Source organism: Taurulus bubalis, assembly GCF_910589615.1.
Source record: "Taurulus bubalis genome assembly, chromosome: 14".
Classification (NCBI taxonomy): Eukaryota; Metazoa; Chordata; class Actinopteri; order Perciformes; family Cottidae; genus Taurulus; species Taurulus bubalis.
The window spans coordinates 10533864-10552916 of NC_136602.1; the positions used below are offsets into that span (position 1 = coordinate 10533864).

At 39.8% G+C, this 19053-nt stretch overlaps 1 protein-coding gene across 1 annotated transcript in view; it reads left to right on the forward strand.

Moving 5' to 3' along the window:
• Nucleotides 1-3405: 3405 nt before the first annotated feature.
• Nucleotides 3406-19053, forward strand: part of LOC306746655 (E3 ubiquitin-protein ligase NEURL1-like) — a gene marked incomplete at its 5' end in the record, with an annotated part of 28176 nt that continues 12528 nt past the window's right edge. The window contains 3 exons of the mRNA XM_079229601.1: nucleotides 3406-3439; nucleotides 8154-8395; nucleotides 9918-10239. Of these exons, the coding sequence (XP_079085727.1) occupies nucleotides 3406-3439; nucleotides 8154-8395; nucleotides 9918-10239 (598 nt within the window). The remainder of the gene's footprint in view (nucleotides 3440-8153; nucleotides 8396-9917; nucleotides 10240-19053) is intronic.

A 19053-nucleotide genomic window follows, 5' to 3' on the forward strand; every position in this document is an offset into this window, starting at 1 on the left:
CCGGGCATACAGTGTTTAATTATGAGTGAAAAGTTCAAAGCTATTGAACAAAGATCCTAGGTAATAGCAATCATTCTGAAAGGTGCTGAGAATATAGTAGTATTTGAATCATCAGTAAATTGTGCCAATTGTTATACTTAAGCACCGTTTTGTGACTTTCATGAGTGGATCGATTACTGAACTGGCACAAGCCCTGTGCCCACAGTAAACATTTTATGATGAAAAGACAATCAAATTACTACAAGGAGAATAAAGCGACCACAAAGAGACGCAAAAAGACACAAAACTACCACAAAGAAAATGAAACAACCACAAAGAGATTCAAACTGACAGCAAAAAGGCACAAAGTGATAAAAGAGATGCTAATTTTCGATAAAGAGATGCAAAATGAACTTTAAAGAGATGCAAAATTAACTATAAAGAGATACAAAATGATCTATAAAGAGGTGCAAAACTACACCAAAAAGACACAAAACATCCATAAAGAGACGTAAAACGATCACAATAAGATCCAAAAACAACCAGAAAGAGATGCAAACGGACAACAATACGAAACATAGAACCAACAAAGATAAACAAAATTACTACGAGGAGATGCAAAATGAACGACTACTAAGGGGAGCAAAATTACCACAAAGAAACACAAAAAGATTTCAAATGATACGTCAATGTAAATGTTGATGTACTAGGAAGTATCTACATCCTCCATTATTAAATAACAGTATAGATTCTGGTTTGACACAATACAAGGGTGCGTTCAGGCAAAAATAATGAGCTTTTTGTGTTTTTGTAATTGATATTTGACTATTGCCAGATATTTGGCATCATCCCTGCATGATGAGTGGCATGTTGCTGTGATTTTACCGTAGGTCACAAAGCATCATATTTTATTATTTCACGGTGAACAACACTTCTCCTTGTATTACAGAACAGCCAATCAGATTTTGACAGCCCAGCGATCAGGTGGCATGTCAAACTTCATTAAGCATGACTGTGATAGCTACAGGGTCCATGCCATAAATTCCTAAGTGTTCTGTTTACACTTTTTGCTTCGATATTTTTGGTTCATCTCAATTTCCTGTGACGAATGAAATCAGTTTGACAACTTTTCATAGGCAATCACTATGTTATATGCGGCATACCCCCCCCCCGACCAACCCAGTTGTATGGCTTAACCCTCGTTGCAAATTGATTACAGGCAGTCAAGTAAACCGCAATCAGTTTATATAAACAGCATGACAATATAGCTCATGCTACTGAGCCAATACAGTGTCTCACAGGCCTGGCTGCTGACACACGTTATGTAAACATTAAGGCGACAAGGCAGATCCTCAGAGGTGCCCGCTGAACCTCTGGAGCCCGAACAAGTTGCTTCCTTGCATTAAAAGAAACGGGGGACAATCTGTCTTAGAGGTAAATTGATTTGATTAGATTTCATTTAAGCAACCTTCTCAAATGCGAAGCATAGTATTCCACGGGCCAATGGTGGTCCTCAGCAACATGTTGTGTGGCCCAAGAACATGACATGAAATGCATGCATTATATTTGCATCATCCGTGAACCATTTCATTTCACCATTAATTTCATTCACTTTTATTCATTTTAAATCCCTTATTAGTCCCACAAGGGGAAATGTATTATCTGCATTATAACCCATTCTTAGTAATTAAGGAGCAGTGGGCTGCTGTGAAGTGCCCGTGGAGCAACTGGGGGTTCAGTGTCTTGTTCAAGGACACTTTGACATGCAAACTATGGGCAGACCTGCATGGGATTGAACCAGCTACCTTGTGGTTTCAGGGCACCCACTCTCCCCATGAGCTACAGCCGCCCAATTTGTTAGCTTCTGCAAATATCTGCAAAGAGGTGGATTTGGTGCATTCTGGTGTCTCAATGTTTAATAAACACCTATCTTTCAGCCAGGAGGTCATTCCCCATGTTAAACGAGAAATCAACATTGATTTATTTGTCACCTTACTTGTGTACTTCAGTGACGGCACTTCTCTAGATAATGTAACCCAAACCACGATCTTTTCCGAAACATAACCGAGTAGTTTTGTTGCCTAAATTTGAATTGTTTCCTGTGAAGATAGAAGTTTATTTTGAAAAGACTGTTTGCATGTAACAAACGTAAATTGACACGTGTTGCTGGCTTTTGCAGGAATGAGCATGAAAAATGAGGAGGAACTTTTCGTAATGTATCATACAAACTGTTGTATATAAGGAAGCGTTGTATTTGTCAATTCATTTGTCCATTTTCCCTCAATAATTTGCTGGCTCGCTAAATTGTCATTGTCATCAAAAGAAACCCCTGATGTAAATATATGAATTTGACAGTTTCCATAACTCCACTGGCAAGACAAGTCATATAATCTGTGAGCATTCAAATTCAAATCCTAAAACACTGTGTTGAGTAAACATACTGGCTTTCGATAAAAAAAATAAACCTGCAAAGCCTTAAACCTTCAGCGGGTTGGAATAAACATCCAGTGTGACATCTCTATTTTATCGGTCAGTTTCAGGATGGGTCCTTGAAAACTCTTTCAGTGGGTTTCTGCCAAATCCTCTTATTTTATTTCCCTGCACGTATATCTTCCCATCTACAGACTACTGGCAACATGTCAGTTTCTTTGTAATGTAAACAAATACAAACACTGCCCTGTATTTTGAAAGTGAAAGAGGTCAAAGTAGGTGGGGGCAACACATAGATTAGGCCTCTCAACAGGTGTGTGTGTGTGTGTGTGTGTGTGTCCTCTGGGAGTCCTCTGAATAATGATAGTGTTGCATTGATTGTAGACAATCTAGACCTGTGGTTCTCAACCTTGTTTCAGTGATGTACCCCCCCTGTGGAATTTGTTTTCAGCCAAATGCACCCTAACCAGCGAAAAGCAATGCAATACACAGCACTGTGCCATCAGTGTCTGATTTATCCAGTGTAAGAACGTACACTTATATTATTGAATATTTATAAAATAACTATTTTTAAAGGATTTTTGAATTGATACTCATTTTAAATATATATATTTTTTAAATCTCAAGTACCCCCAGGAGGACTTGTACGGTACCCCCATTTGAGAACCACTGATCTAGACATCCCCTCTGTGGTAGTTACAGCGTTAATAGTCCCGGGAAGCCACACCTCCACCACCTTTTATGTTAATTTCAGCGTGATCTCGTACAGAGTGGAGGGAGCAGCAGAGTGCCCGGATCCGCTGCCTGCCTGCCGCTTCATGTCGATGAGGCTCTGGACGGGAACAACCTGCCGCTGAGTGACTGTCGGGACTTTTTTTTTAAACGTGAACGCCCTCGTGCTCGTGTAATGTCGCTACTGAGGACGCGCAGCTGAGTGTGAATACTGTGCTTCCCGCCGGCAGTTCGAGAGGAGGTGAAAGCACCTTGCATCCAGCCATGGGGGGTCAGATCACCAGGAACACCTTCTACGGTAAGGACATCTGGCATCACGGGTATTGATTTGTTATAACTAATTATTGTATTATTAGGACACGATGTAGTCGAGTTGGAAGCGTGCTTGTGCAGCCTCGAGCCTGTCTGCAGGAAAAGTGTAGGCGTCCTGGTTGACTAAAATAAATGAGAAGTGAAGGAAGCCAAGTTTGTCCACCTTCTGTAAGTCACGACTGGCTTTGAATAGTCACAATGTGATAACTCTGTGCATTGTGATGCTATAAAAACATCCAAGAGATGCTTGTGTTTCTCAATATTGTTCTTCTGCTTCGTGAATCTGGCTTACAGAACAAGTTAAAGAGGTCAGAATATAAACTGAACTAAGTTGCTTCATAACTTTTTCCCATATGGTTTGTTATTTGTTAGAAAGTTATACACTCACAGGCATCCTGAATGCCTCCATATTGATAAACTGTCACAGCTTTATGATCTTTTATCTTTCTAATCACAATTGATCATACATATATTAAACAGGTGCATTGGACGTGTTTATTCATACGTTTTTAGATTTCAGTTAAGATAATATGTTCTCTATCTCGCTAACTAGCTCATACAACAAACAATTTAGTGTTGTTTTTCCTTAGTTACTCATTACTTATTTGCAAAAACAATCATAATGTCTGTTGTTTTCATTTGCTTTCTGTAAGTGATACATGCATTCAACATGTATACCTGAACTTATTTTCTGTAACGCATTTTAAATGTAAACAGCATTGCTGTTTTCGTAAGACCTCTGCATATTAATAGTTTATTTTATATTCTGACAACGTCAACGTTTCCACAATAGTTAGTGATTATGTTAATTATAGAGTTGCAACAATAATAAATGGATTAGTTGATTGTCAGAAAATGAGTCTGTAACTATTTTGATAATCATTTAATCACTTTTTAAGCAAATATGCATAATGTCCTCTTGTTCCAGCTTCTTAAATATGAGAATGCTGTTTTTCTGAAATATCCTATACTAGAAATCCTTGGCTGCCTGACAAGAGCTCAGTCAGGGCCCTGAATATGTCGGCCCTGTCATGTTGCAGGGCCCCTGTCCAGATCACGCGCTCATGAATCATTCAGCTCACCCCATTTGGCAAACTGCACGATTGTATTACTGAAGTTTAGATATCACAGTGTGACGTTAGCACAGAGGTTAAACCATTTCACAAGAAAGGTGATTCTTTTTATGTGTTGAGTGTTTTAAAATATTTTAAATGATCATAGCGTTGAGATTACAAGTAACATCGGATTCGTTATCTCAAAAATTGTGTTTCACTTTTGGCTTGTGTGTCCCCCGGTTTATAAATATAGCTTCAAAACAAGTAGCACTGATGATTCATTACTTAATATTAGATTAAAAAACTTCCTGGCTTCCGGGCTCCAGCTCCAGCTATATTTTTTTTTATGGTTTCCTTCCCTCCTTCTAAGACATTTGAAGAGTTTTCTTGACCAAATGATCAATCGATGATCCTCTAATCGAAAGAATAATTGTTGGTTGCAGCCCGAAACTTTCCCGAAACCTTCCATTACAGTAAACCATATACATTGTACATACCTGTTAGCCTGGAGGATAAAAAAGAGCTTTGCTTAAAGCCTCTTATGTAAAACTAAAAACAAATATCTTTAAAGTCCATAATATCAACTAACTTTCAATGGCTGGCAACAGACTTTTGAAATGAAAATGTATTCATGGTCTTATTTCCAGAGGCCCCTAACTTTGTCCACCAATTGAATACTCTTCTATCATTTACAAAGCACAATATTTCCTGTGAAGGAAACAGCCAACAGGGGAGACTATCAGACAGACGTTTTTTTTTTTCTCTTTTAGAGGATAATTCATAACATGTCACCATGATAAAAAATGAACAGCATTGTAAAAATAACAGAACTAATTCACCGTGATACATACAGGAAGATGTTTTTTTAAAACGTTTCAAGAGTTGTATAAGAATCATTCTACTGAAACCACACAAGCTATGACATATTTGCAAAAGCTAAAAACATATACATGCCCTTTGGCTCTGTCTGATGCTTCCTGTGAGTACTTGTGTTGTGAGCGAGGGCTACCGAGCCTCCATGCGAACGTCACACCACATTAGGGCCTCTTTTGGGGCTCCTTAGTGAGCCCGGGCCCGGGGATAAAACACAGAGTAAGAGCGTAAGAGGCCAGGTGACATTGGCCAGGGCCACGCTTTGTCTCTGCAATGTTTTTCCTATCCAATTAATGACAGCAAAGGAAGTCAGGTGGTGTGCGTTGGTGCATTAAGTAACATTATCCTTCCTTAAGTTGCTCATCTGACATTTGTCATGGCACCTCTCTTTTATCATGACAGGGCTCTGGTCACTGTTTACCCCGACATCTACGTCAGGTTGCGCAACTTTTTAAACACACTTTAATAGCCACTGTGTCATCAGCACTTTTGGCTCTAACCAGCTGTCATTTCCATTAAATCAAATGTACTATTTTTTATTATTCAATTGATTTACTTATCCAACTTCATTCATAGTTAATGAAGTCCTCTGTGCGCTCTGAATGCTGTAAACCCAAGATGCCTGGGATGTGAAATAGAGAACCGGAGAATTCAAATTCAAAGCATCCAAAATTATATCAATGGAATGAAAAGGAGAATGGTTATTGGACTCTTGGTCAGATGGTCAATCACAAGGTCTGGGAGGCGTCGCTCCCATTTCAGACTTTACAGGAACTACACTATCCAGTCTTGGGCCTGGTCGTTAATGGAGTACAATACAGTCCTGTTTTGTTTTCCAGAAGACATCATGTCTGACATGACATCATGGATGCAATATGGTTGAAGGATTCATTATGACTTCATTTAAGACCACTGTTGTGCACAGAACACAATTCAACATTGTTCCGCAGCGACAAGAGCATGCGAAGAGCTTAACAAATACACTGAACTGAGCCCAGAACACTTGGCAGAGCCTCTGTGATTATGATGTGAAGGGAAAAACTCCTAGTTCCTAGTTTAACCTCAACAAATTAAAGGCTTTAACATCCAATAGTGTTGCTTTATCAGAACTGGTCTCCGAAGTCACATGATTAGTCAGAGCCAATCCTGACAGTGTTGATTGATTTTGTCTCCAGGGTACAATATAAACCTCTTGACCCTCCAAGGTCACTCAAAGTAAAGCAAGAATAGTTGTCTTTCAGCAGCGGCTCATATAGTCTCCTTCTCCCACGAACAAACACAGCAACTCCTCCACAGTCTTCCAAATGTAGGTGTGAAAATACAAACAGTTCTCAAGGATGAAGAAGTGTTAATGAGGCCTGAATTATTTATTTGGATTTCAATCTTGGCATATTGGCTGGATTTTATGGTACCTGAATACTTTTAAATGTCAATTTAGAGAGGATTTAAGTATGTAGTACAAATCGCTTGATGAGTTTATATGTGACCATGTCATCCATCAACTCTTACATTTAATGAGAACCCAATGTCTGTGAGAAACAACACCACAGTGACCTTGGTGTTGTGCTTTGAAGAGAACTGTGAAAAGACAAATAGGGAGAGTTGGTCCTCATGAAAGGGAATGAGTGGGAAATCAGTCATGATGACATTGAGCAAACTCTTCAATCTAAAACCCCAAAGGATCTTTTACTCTATTATGATGTTACTGTACGTGGGATCAGTCATCATTCTCTCATGTTCACACGGGAAAAGCTCTGCTGTACGAGTCAAATGTTCCCATTGAGTCAGCTGTTTTTTTTTGTTCGACTTCCTGACTGGGAAAAACCCGATTAATGTAACAAAACCTCAATTAGAAGTAGTGATTTTCTTCTTTTTTTCCCCATTCTGATAAGGCAGGTAGTGTTTACGTGACTCTCAGGCAAAAATACTGTGATTAATATGCACCCTTTAAAACATGAGCCACAACTGGAAATAACATGTAACATGCCTCGCTATTTTAGGAGTAGCCTTGAATATATACAGCCAGCTGAACATATACGCATTAAGAACTGTAAGATCTTAAAGCTTGCTTCCTGCTACGATAAGTCAGCTGTTGGAGATGAAGTTAGAGCATCTTACATTTTAGCTAATCATTTTTGTTTTCTTTATCCTCCATTTCCTCCTCTCTACTAATTGTTGTACAGGTGTTCCAGCACGGTGCTATATATTATTCTGCTTATTCTTCATAAGAACAATCAGAATAATACATACAAAAAGTTCTTGGTGTTACCGCTGATGATCATTTACTGAAAAAAAAAAGAGCATTTTGTATGAGCGTCTCACAGCTACATTGTTCTCCTTAATTGCGTAACCAAGGGAGCAATTCTGTCCTTGAATTTATTTTTCCATCCAAGGACACTCTTGCATATACTTTACCTTGCACATTGTTCTTTCACGCCTGTAGTAGTAGATGTGTGGCTGCACTGTGCTACCTTGAGAACCTGAAAACAGAGCCCAAGTAGATTATTTCAATTCATTTTTACTTCATTGAATGTGACAGGAAAAGGTGAGCTGTGTGAGAGTAAATGACATGCGACAGCAGGTCACAACCAGGTGTCCATCTCACAATGTTACAATATATTCAAAATGAAGCCTATGGTGGTGCAGACTGTGTCATCTAATATTATAATCTAATTTAATGTGGGTAATTTACTGTAAATTGTGCCCCAAGAAGAATGTATTCAGTAATGCATTTTCTTCTAAGCAAGCAACCACTTTTCTTTCCTCACGTAGATTCTCTGAACGGTCCGTTTCCCGCCACATCTCACCGATGCCACCACAAACCCAAGCGCTGCCTGCCCATCCAGCCGTGTGGAAGTTTGTCCTCCTTCCCTCTCCTCTTCCATCCCAGCACTAAGGGCTCGCAGATCGTCATGGACATGTCCCAGAGGACTGTCAAGAGACAGGCCAGCTTCTGTAACGCCATCACCTTCAGCAACAGACCTATTGCTGTGTATGAACAAGTTCGACTAAAGGTGAAACTATGGCTGTGTCCGAGTTACAAATAATAATGTATCTTAAGTCTGATCATGTTTTGAGAATACAAGCTGTAAACAGTGGGAAAAGGTCAATAGGAGGTCAACTGAAAGAACCCAGCATGAGGACCTATATTAAAATATAATTAAAGTCAAAAGACGTCCGAGTAGGGCATTGATAGAAACTATTGTGACATATTGCAAAATGAAAATCTAGAAATTTATTATAATAGTCACATACATATACTATGATGAGACCTGAGAAAATTAAGAATAAACTGAAAAGCTATATATATATATTTTTCTTTTAAACATCAGGCCTTTTTGTTTAATCAAATTTCAAGATAAAAGCTGCAATTTGTAGCATGAAATCGTTCCTTTTCCTCGTTTTGAATTTTCACTCTTCAAAATGAAAGAAAATTTCTCTTAAATAATTTGTGAAACATGATGTGAAACGACCCCGAGGATTATAACACGACCAGCATTAGTCATCCTGATGGCTTCCATCATTTCCTGTAAAAAACATCAATTTCCAAAACCATACAATGCACCAATGTCTTAGAAAGATTATTACTGCCAAGATAATGCACAATCAACATACACATTTTATAATGTTAGTATTTACAGTGGACTAGTGACACATTAAGACACTAATTGTGACATTGATAAGCAGGTTAAAGTCTACTCTCTCATTCACTCCTCTCAGCATTGTATCTATCTCCCCGCTCTCTCTCTCTCTCTCTCTCTCTCTCCCTCTCTCTCCCTCTCTCCCCCTCTTTCTCTCTCTCTCTCTCTCTCCATCCCCCGTCTTTGCTCTCCCCTGTTCTGTATTTCTCTCTTTTCTCTGCTCTTGTGTGGGCCAAAGCAGCAGCAGCTTAGAACAAGTTTCCACTTCACCTATCGGGCCATCTATGTCTCGAAAGTGAGAGACCAGGGCAAGCATTGCCATGTGAGGAACACTGTTATCTGGCACGGTAAATGCAAAGTAAATAGAGGCTCAAAATGAGACAAAAAACGCTTGCAGGTGATAAAAATACCAAGATAACTAGTCTTAGTTTGATTAAAATGGGATTTTAGCTAACGGCTTGGCACTATGGATGGCTATGTTGGTCTGTGTGTTGGTCTCAACTGATATATCTATGGATTATCTATTGGAACTATTGGATGAATTGTCACGAAATATGGTACAGACATTGAAGTTCCCTTCAGGATAAAATATAGAAACTTTGGTTTAATCTATCGCCAGGTAAAACATTTTATTTGTCTAATACTTTGGTTTTAGACTAAGTATCTACATAAATTATGAAATTCGTATCATCCTTTTTGTGTTGGGTGCTTACGAGCACATATCAGATGCTAATTTGAGCAATTAGCTCAAAGTAGTGCAGTGCCAAAATTCTACCTCACAGAGCCTCTAGCACGGCTGTCTTTTTACCTTGTAACACACAACAAAGATACAAGAAAATGTAAAGATTCATCTTGAATTGATTATTGTAATGAATTAAAAACATGTATTCTCCAGATCACTAAAAAGCAGTGCTGCTGGAGCGGTGCTCTGCGTCTTGGTTTTACATCCAAAGACCCATCGAGGATCAACCCAGACTCTTTGCCAAAGTACGCCTGCCCCGACCTGGTTTCCCAGAGTGGCTTCTGGGCAAAAGCCCTACCGGAGGAGCTCTCCAACGAGGGAAACGTCATCTCCTTCTGGGTGGACAAGAAGGGCCGGGTGTTTTACCGCATTAACGACTCCAGCCCAATGCTGTTCTTCAGCGGGGTTCATGTCTCTGGACCGCTGTGGGCTCTCATAGACATCTATGGCCTCACCAGGGGGGTCCAGCTGCTAGGTGAGTCATGCATACAAAACCAGGTCCTTTCCAGGAAATGATTACTCTGTTAAAATTGTGATCCTCTGAATTACAATTAGTCCAATATTTATATATCTATATCTGCAAAAACTAATTGACATTCCCGTCAGCCTCAGCGTGAAGCGGTACCTGAGTATTTAGCTCAGAGCACGGTACAGACCTCACAGAGTCTTGTTACTATAATGCTTCACTACTCGAAACCTTTCTGCAGTTGATGTTTTTTTCAGTGTGAGTGGTTAAAAGGTGATGTTACATACAGCTGCTCCACTTTTCCACTCTCACCAAATAGCTCAGTGGAAAAAGATGGTGAAAGATTAGGTAAATTGTATAGTTACCACGGTCGTTAGTATCAAAGAAATTTCCCTCGAGGGGGAATTTCAAAATGTCTGAAGTCCTTTGTAACAAGTTCTACGTGCTGTTTAAAGGGTCATTACATCAAAGAAATTAAGAGCAAACAGGTCCTCCACAATTATTAACAGCAGTTTTCACCGGCCCGAATTATCTCAAGTATGTTTGGATTGTACACTGAGATGCATTTATGGAACTCATCATGCATCAAAAACAGCTGTCTCTATTTTGGAAAACAAAACAAAACAATGCAAAATAGATAAATAGGGATCCTTGTGGTCGCCTCAGTACTTATTTATAACCTTTTCCAAGAATTGTGTGGCCCCCCTCCAAAGAATAGAGGCTGTCAGCATTATTAATAAAAATAGAGGAGGCTCCCATATTGTGTAGATAGTGCCATTTAACCTCATTTCTCTCTGTGTGGTTGACAGCGAGAAGCATGCTATCTCGTGTTGGGCTGTTTGGTATCCAGCGCTAGAGTGCCACTATCTGGGGTTCACTGGCCTTGTGGTGTTGATCAGCACACAGCTCTTGTTGAAGAACAAGAGGAGTGAGTTGGTCATCCCCGGAGGACGCACAAAGAGGAGGGATGATGTCAGGTAATGACATGTCTGGAGTGATTTTTCCAAGAAGTCAAACCAGAGGAACGCCTCACTCTTTGGATCCAAGTCAGAATTCAACTTCAAACACCCTTAACACAGATTCACGTTTAAATGGTTGTGGTAGAGTAAGAGACTGTTTCCATTTTACAATTAAAATGAAAAGATCCCTTAATGTTTAATCATAGGTCATGTAATCCGTGCCTGTGAATGAGGCTGGCAGCCCTAAATCCCACTGTTTCTACTCTGGTTTTCCCACATCGATCACCTTCATCCCCACATTGATGGCTTAAACCCAAAAGCCTCGGCCCTCAGTCAGCTAAAGGATCACTTGGCTATCAGCTTTCCTCTATAGCCCGAGAGCTTCACTACTGGAGAGTATGGTATATCTCAAAGGCCCAGTATTGTCTCAGCAGTTGGCTGAAGTTCAGCAAACACTTAGTCTCTGAAATATGGGCGGACACATCAAAGTCTGGTGTTGTGAACTGGCACATTTGCATATTTTCCTTCAACAGAAGGGTGCATTTAGTTTCCTAATGATGATAACACTTGGGCCAGCACCAGCTTGATAGATTAAGCCAAATTTCACCTGTTGTGTGCTTTCTATCACACAATCTGTCCAGGTGGTAGTTACAGATCTGCTGCAGTTGTTTTCTTTTACAGGAGACAAATGGAGCGTGGAGCTGTGAATGAGCTCTGTGGAGTGGGGAGAATGGCTTAGTGAGGTGACCTTGATTTGGCTTTCGAGATAAATGTGCAAGACAGTGAAAATATGAGAGAAAGTCAGTTGAGATAGACTTGTTGACTTAAGTGATATAGATTGCTGTGTCAGCGGGATAATGTGTTTTAAGAGCTTAAGGTTTCTTAAAGGGGAACGCCACCAATTGGACACATGCGGATCAGATTACTTGTCACAAAGAACTCAGTTTGTGAGACAGTTGCGTAATGTCTTCTGTGGCTTTAAAGGTGTGCTCCATCAATTTAGGATTGCAGCTAGGGGTGACACCAGTCGGTTGGTCGACTTGTGTGTGTGCGTATGTGTGTGTGTGTTATTCAACAACAAAGAAAAACGGTTTGAAACGACCCGTCTACCTATCGGCTCGGCTCTTGTGCTGCAGTGCTCCCAAGGTGAGCTTGTCCCTGTCCTTGTCTCTGCCTTCAGTTCTAACAGTTGTGCTGCTATAATGCTTAAAGTTGGTGTTTGAGGACTGAAACTAGGTGGTTGATTAACGCACATTTGTGCGTGTTGTGGTGTATTGGCTCTCTCTGGTCAGGTGGCTGCAGCTATTAAAACCCCTGACCTGCTATACTTGATAGGCTTTGAGTGTGAACACATCATATTGGCAATACATGTGATCCAATGAATAGCCTGGTCTGCTTTGAGTATGTTATAATTTGAGTATAAAATAATTAGGATAAGCTAATCGATTAATATTGTAATATATAAATTGAAGAGTGAGTAGAATTTCAGTCAACCAATATTTTCTTTGGTTGACTACAGCCCTAATAGCAGCTCTTTAACGTTGTTGGACTCACAAAGGACAGTTTGTAGTAAAAATAACTACAGATGTAATCATTTTTTCCGCATTTTTCTTCACTGTCAAAACCTGGCCCCTACATTACCCCACAATGCAACTTGAAAGAGATTTAGATGCGTTATGCTAGCAGGAGCTAATGTAGGCTCAAGCTGCTAGCTTCAAGCATAGATGAGGAGCGGCCTACGTGGTCTGGTAACTTCACTTCCCTCTCTCTAACTCAACACCCCCAGATTTTTTCATTTTCAAACTGAGGATGGATTAAGTGATATCACTTGCGGCGATTTATTAGATTTCATGCATACATGCAGTTGAACTCCCCAAGAGCTCTCAACAGACTTGATGTGTAAAATGTTGTTCCCCTTTAATGTTTGAGAAAATTACCGTGATGATGTTATCAGGGTTATTTTGACCTGAGCTTGAGATTTCATATTCTGCATTAAAGGCTGCGTTACAAACTGAGATGTGGGGTTTGAAAGATATGGCATTTACCAGGAAAGATGGTATTGAGTTGCATTATGAGAACTGTAGGACTCAAAGTGCTGGAGTGTGACCCATACTAGGGACTAAAAGTCAGGATATCACAATATCTGCTGCTCCGAATTCAACCTTTCTGTTGTTAATCTGTCTTTTGTGAGACTACAACTTTATGAGAGTCCTTCTTTGAGTTTATGTTTAGAAAATATAGATATGAGTAGTGATAACAGATCTCCATTTAACCATTGTTTCTCTCAGCTGAGTCATTCTTGTGATGTGACCTCATTCCCCAGCTGACACAACCATCAGCTCAGACCAATCAGCCTTCCCTCTCTCTTATTTTAAGACCCATGTACTGAGGATAACTTTATCTGATCACGTCCTTTCTGCGAATAGCTTCCTCATCTTAAATAATCCATTGATTAATTATGAAAGTGCTCACATGTCAGCACACATTACCATATTTGTCACACTTTTTATGCAAGTCGCCACCTGAGTGTAAACGTCTACTGAAGCCAGTGTTGCAGGCACAATGCGTCATTGCTTTTATGATGAAATATTTTACTGGTTTGATTATTTTTCTTCAGCTAATTGTTTTTATGATCCTTTCGGGGAATATTTCTATAAAATTCAATCTGAACGCATGATAAAGATCAAATATTTTTGTAGATTTTTTTTTTCTATGAAAGTGATCCATTTTAGCAGTCAGAAGTTTATTGTTTTGATCCTGTGTATAATTTGCATCAAACACCGTTTGTGTCTGTGTGATCTTTTACATCCTTACACACTCTATTAAGGAATTCATCGCAGCTGCTATCCATCGTTGCCGTTGTTTTCTGTTCTCTCCGTGCAGCCTGCTGCCGAACAGCTTTCCTGCCATCAGGTCTTATTCTGATGTTTAAGGATCTTTTTAAAAGCAGTGTTGTTTCCTCTCTAAGCTTTTATCAAGGGAGTGCAGTTCAGTAGTTAGCCACCCATGCAAGGAGTCAAAGGTGATCCCGAGATCAGTGAGACAGCTTGAAAGCTGAGATGGTGTTGCGTAAGAGAGGAAGCTAAATGAATCTGCTGAAATCAAACTGAGCCTCAGGGGTTGTGCAGACCAACAATGCTGCCCATGCAATTTAAGAAAGATCTGTTACATCACCACACTTGTCCTACTCACGCAGCTATCAATAAAGACTGAAGTGCCTTGCTTGGGTTGTGTACAGAATGGCCTGTGCTATGCTGAGACACATTAGGGTTCCGGGGGAAGGACAAAGGATTTCCTTAAGTGTATAATATGTCTTAAGCAGCATAACTGTTTTCAAAGCACAATTAATCAGGTGTATTTTTAAAAAAAAGAATCTCTAATTACTATATTTCTCCTCGCTGTATTGTAAAAAACATGGCTTTAGATACAACTTTGTGAAACTTTGCAACATAAGTTTTATTTTTGGTCAACTTTTCAAGTTAGTTGGAAAAGCTCAAAAAATCAGGTCACACATAACTTGCAAGTGTTTTCCCCTAAAGTGAGACACATATGGGATTGCTATACGTTTCTGCTGTCACAGTAACAGTGCTCCCTTTACACATACCTCAACAGAATGTGTTTGTTTATGGGACGACTCCAGAGAGACTACGGCATCCACCGTTCTGTACAGGTATAATGGATTCCTTCCAAGTTAGATAGGCAGAGCGAGTCAAAAGCATCCTTTGATGGATGCAAGATGCTCTACTGGGGGTTTTGTTTACTAGACGTAGATGAGTCACTTAATCACTGACAGACTGGTAGTGATCCGTGAGACCGGCGTCAACTAACATCATCTGCAACCTGTCTCCCTAGTCATTAGAGAATAATCCAAAATGGCTGCCAGACTGTCAAGAAGCTCCATGTATCTCAGGTGATTAAGAGGAGGGTGTTGACATCAATCATGTCTGTACATGGCATTGCAATGCATTAAGCCTGTAGAGCATCATGGCGGGGAAAGCCTGGCACTGCATGCTTGTCATGCTCACTAACATCCTGATAGATATCACTAATGTTTTCGCCTCTGGGGAGAGAGGGAGCAGTTTTGAAAGAGGGACCTGATGTTTTTGAACACAGTTTGCATTGATGTAGATTTTGAGCCGTGTTTGTGATGGACTGGCTCTATATATGAATGGCACTGGAATTCTGTCTTTATCAATACAAGTACGATGGATGTCCATAAAAGTTTGCACAGCCATTCATGGTCTCCAGAGAATTTAACTCTAGGACTTTTCATCTACCGCCACCAGCAGGTTGGATTATTTATTTAGCTTGTGAAATAGCTCCACTGGATACCTTCATAGTTCTTAGATTATGATTTTGCTAATCCCTAGACCTTTTCAATACTGCCACCATGTCATTTTATGTAAAATGTCTCGACAATTATGCTACAAATGTGAATCATTTTGCACCATTATGCCAAACAGTATTGCACGTAGCTTTTTTTGGGGCAGCCACTCTGAGCATCTCTAGTTGAAACACAATACAACACAATAGATGGTAGCCCAAATAGATATGAAAAATCAAAGGGACGATGCCAGCCCATCATACAATGGCGGTTATGGTGGTTGATCTGTTAAAAATCATTGTAAGCATCTTAAAAAGCCAGCATGGCTGACGTCTTGTTTTAAATTCATTGGTGCACATCTGCAATATTTCACAGTTTTGTCTGAAACCATTTCAAACGGTTGTTATCATGTGATACTCTTGTCATTTGAACAAAAATGTAAACTGCCTGTAAGCAGTGAAAGATCACTGCACGCTTGAGTCATACCTGTTTTGTCAACAGATTAGGAGTTTTAAATGCTGAAAAGCTCTGTGCTGCACAAACATGTTGGGTTTGTTTGAACCTGATTGTGCTGTACTTTCCTTCCTTTGTGTCTATTTTTGTCCGTGTTCTCTCAGTATGCCTAACGCTCACTCACTACACATCTCACTTATTGTTTCACTTGTCAACGCAGATTATGTGGAGTTTCACAGGTTTTGATTTGTGGATGAAATGGCTTTAAATATAGTGGGGTCAGGTAGGTGCAACCTGACACAAGCGGCCAGAAATACTGTCTGAGAAAGGACTGGGTGAAAAACAAAATGAGGGCAAAAAAACATCAAATAGAATTCTGTGTTAAAGTGTATCTTTAATAACATGTATTACTCTGAAGTTGTAGTCCCTGCCTTTCCACAGGCCTTCATGAGAGGGCAGAGCTAAACTCATCTGTTAATTTTGATTGATGAAGACACACGATAAGCGTGAAGGGGTTGATTACACTCAAGTACTGCAAATGGATGTTGTCCAAATATGTTACATTTTTGTCTGGTTGCTTACTGGAAAATCCTCCAAAAGCCCTATTCTGGAAAATCTGTTAATTATCAGTTTCCTGCCAAAGGCATGTAGCAGACATTAAGGGAGAAAAGCAAAGAGAGATGTGAAATGTCCATATTATAAACATTTAGTAATTTCTTTGAGCTGAATTCTTTTGGCAGTATTAGACTCAAAGCATGAATCATACTACGGCCTGTCGCTCTTTTTTTCTCTCTCTGGCTCTCTCTGAGTGCTGATCACACCAATAAATCAAATGAAAAGTGATCCTTTTTTTCAAGGGAGGGAACATTTAAACCTGATTATCATGACATTAAGCTTTTTCAAGGCAATGGACCCTGTCCCAAGTTCTCCTCTTTTGGAAGTTGCTGAAGCCTGCAACTTATCTTCAGGTCAAGAGAACCAGTTCAGCCCATGTTGATACCTTTTTTGGGAAAAAATCTGTGAGGCTAGAAATTATTGTGGTCCAAGGCTGTGGTAGCCTTGTCCATTTCTAAGCAGGTACCCTCTTAGCTTTCCCACCATGTTTGATGCTGAAGCTGTAACTTTGCTCCTCGGCATTCAGCCAATCACAAGTCCTCAGTGGCTTCCCAGGAGCAGCAAAACATAGCTTTTCATGAAAATCCAACAATTTGTGCATCTAGACTACTACCTCCTCGACTACCTTCTACAGTGCAGTATTTGAATTGCTAACTGTGATGTCTTCAAATGTGTAATTGCTTGCAGTAGTTTCATCTTGATTGGCATCTGCAGCTGCACACTTGGCACTACATCCTGCTGATAGAAATACATACTCATAGTGTATGAGTCACCTTTTCTTGTATACTAACTGCCTAAACAATGTACATCAAGGATTAGAGTGTAGTATTTATACATGGGGTTGAATTGTGATGCAGATAACTAGATAACCTAAATTCCAGGGCAAAGGCACTTTAGCGTAGTCCCTTGTTTATTACATATATTTATAGATGAGCATGCTATAATACAAAGCTGCAACATGTTTAAATATATTACAGATGTAACGAAAAACACATTCTGGAGGCAGGACTTCAGGCTGGGAGCTGAACAAGGCTTGTGTAGTACGGCCAAGAAAATTGAAGAGAAGAAGATCTTAAATACAAAAGTTAGAACGGATGATAGCAGTTCACCTTGCCCAAGATAATAAGCCAGCAAGAGAAAAATGTTGGATGAAGGCAACCATGGTAACGGTGCCTCTGAGGCTGGTGTGAGTCAAGAGCAGACAAAAGAAAGTGCCAAGAAATGACTTAAATAATAAATAATAAATATTATATTCACAGACTCAGTAAAACATTGAAGGGGGAATTGTCTTTTCCAATGCATTTTGTTTAGCATGAGGGATAAAAGAAATACTAAAGCCTGCTTACTTACAGTTTCTGGAGCATAATCTTACACACACTTTGCTTTTGGTTTTAATGTTATAACTAAATCCAAAACGAATCAGGCTCCTTAACAAATCCTTACAAATTGTATAATAATTTTTTGGGATTTTCCTGCTAGAAGTTAAGTCATTCTGTCTGACAGTTGGTTACTATGAAATGAGAGGCCGGGCATAAACTAAAATGTTCTTTGACCTAACATCTGCCGGCATGTGCACCTGCAGGATTTGGGTCTCTGTATTTATGTAAACTCTGTTTCAAGTGATCTCAGCGCTTGGAATTTATTTGATTTGTTGAACCAAAATAAATGCTGCTGGACAGCCTATTGTGCCTCAGCTGGGATTTAATCAACCCAGATGGAATCGAACAGATTTGTGGAGAAATCAAAATAGAAATTGTAATGGAGCCTGTCAGGTTTTGTAGTTGTAGAGAGGGAAGCCTTCTGAAAGGAAACTAATCACTTTCAGATGAACTGAGTTTGGTCCCAGTGAAGACGTTAATGTGTACTTTGTATTCTGTGTGTATTTATTGTGCAAATGTACCTAACTGTGCAGTTTTAATAGAGGGTGTTTCGACCAAAACAATGAAATTAATTTCTAATCGGAGAAATGTGTTTGAGATCAGATTAAAACACCAAAGTCATCTCATCAACACTTAAGACATTTTTTTTTAAAGGGATTCAAAGCAGGGTTGTTTGAAAGTGCATGGTGTTGTATGCATGCACTGTAGAGACACTTTAGTTAATCTTAGCTGGAAACACTATGGCCTTGTGACATCCCTGAAGAGCTGAACACCGTTTTCACAGCAGCCATTTGTCACCTTTCTTTCCACGATCACGGTCCAAAACTCATAACCATCTGGCACTAAGCCGAAGACTCGACTTGATCTCTCAAAAGCGCCACGTATGTGGCTTCTATTGCACATGGCATCTGAGCTACTCAAACTGTTGGGCGTCTCCCCGTGTATCGATATCGTAGCGCTCCCCCCCCCCCCTGCTTCACACTCATATACTTGTTCCATTATCTTGAGTGGGATACCACTCCTTAAAAGCTCATCAATGCAGATTTCCCCCTGGAGCCTGTTCTCTTTTTTCTCCTCTGATAAGCGAAAGCCC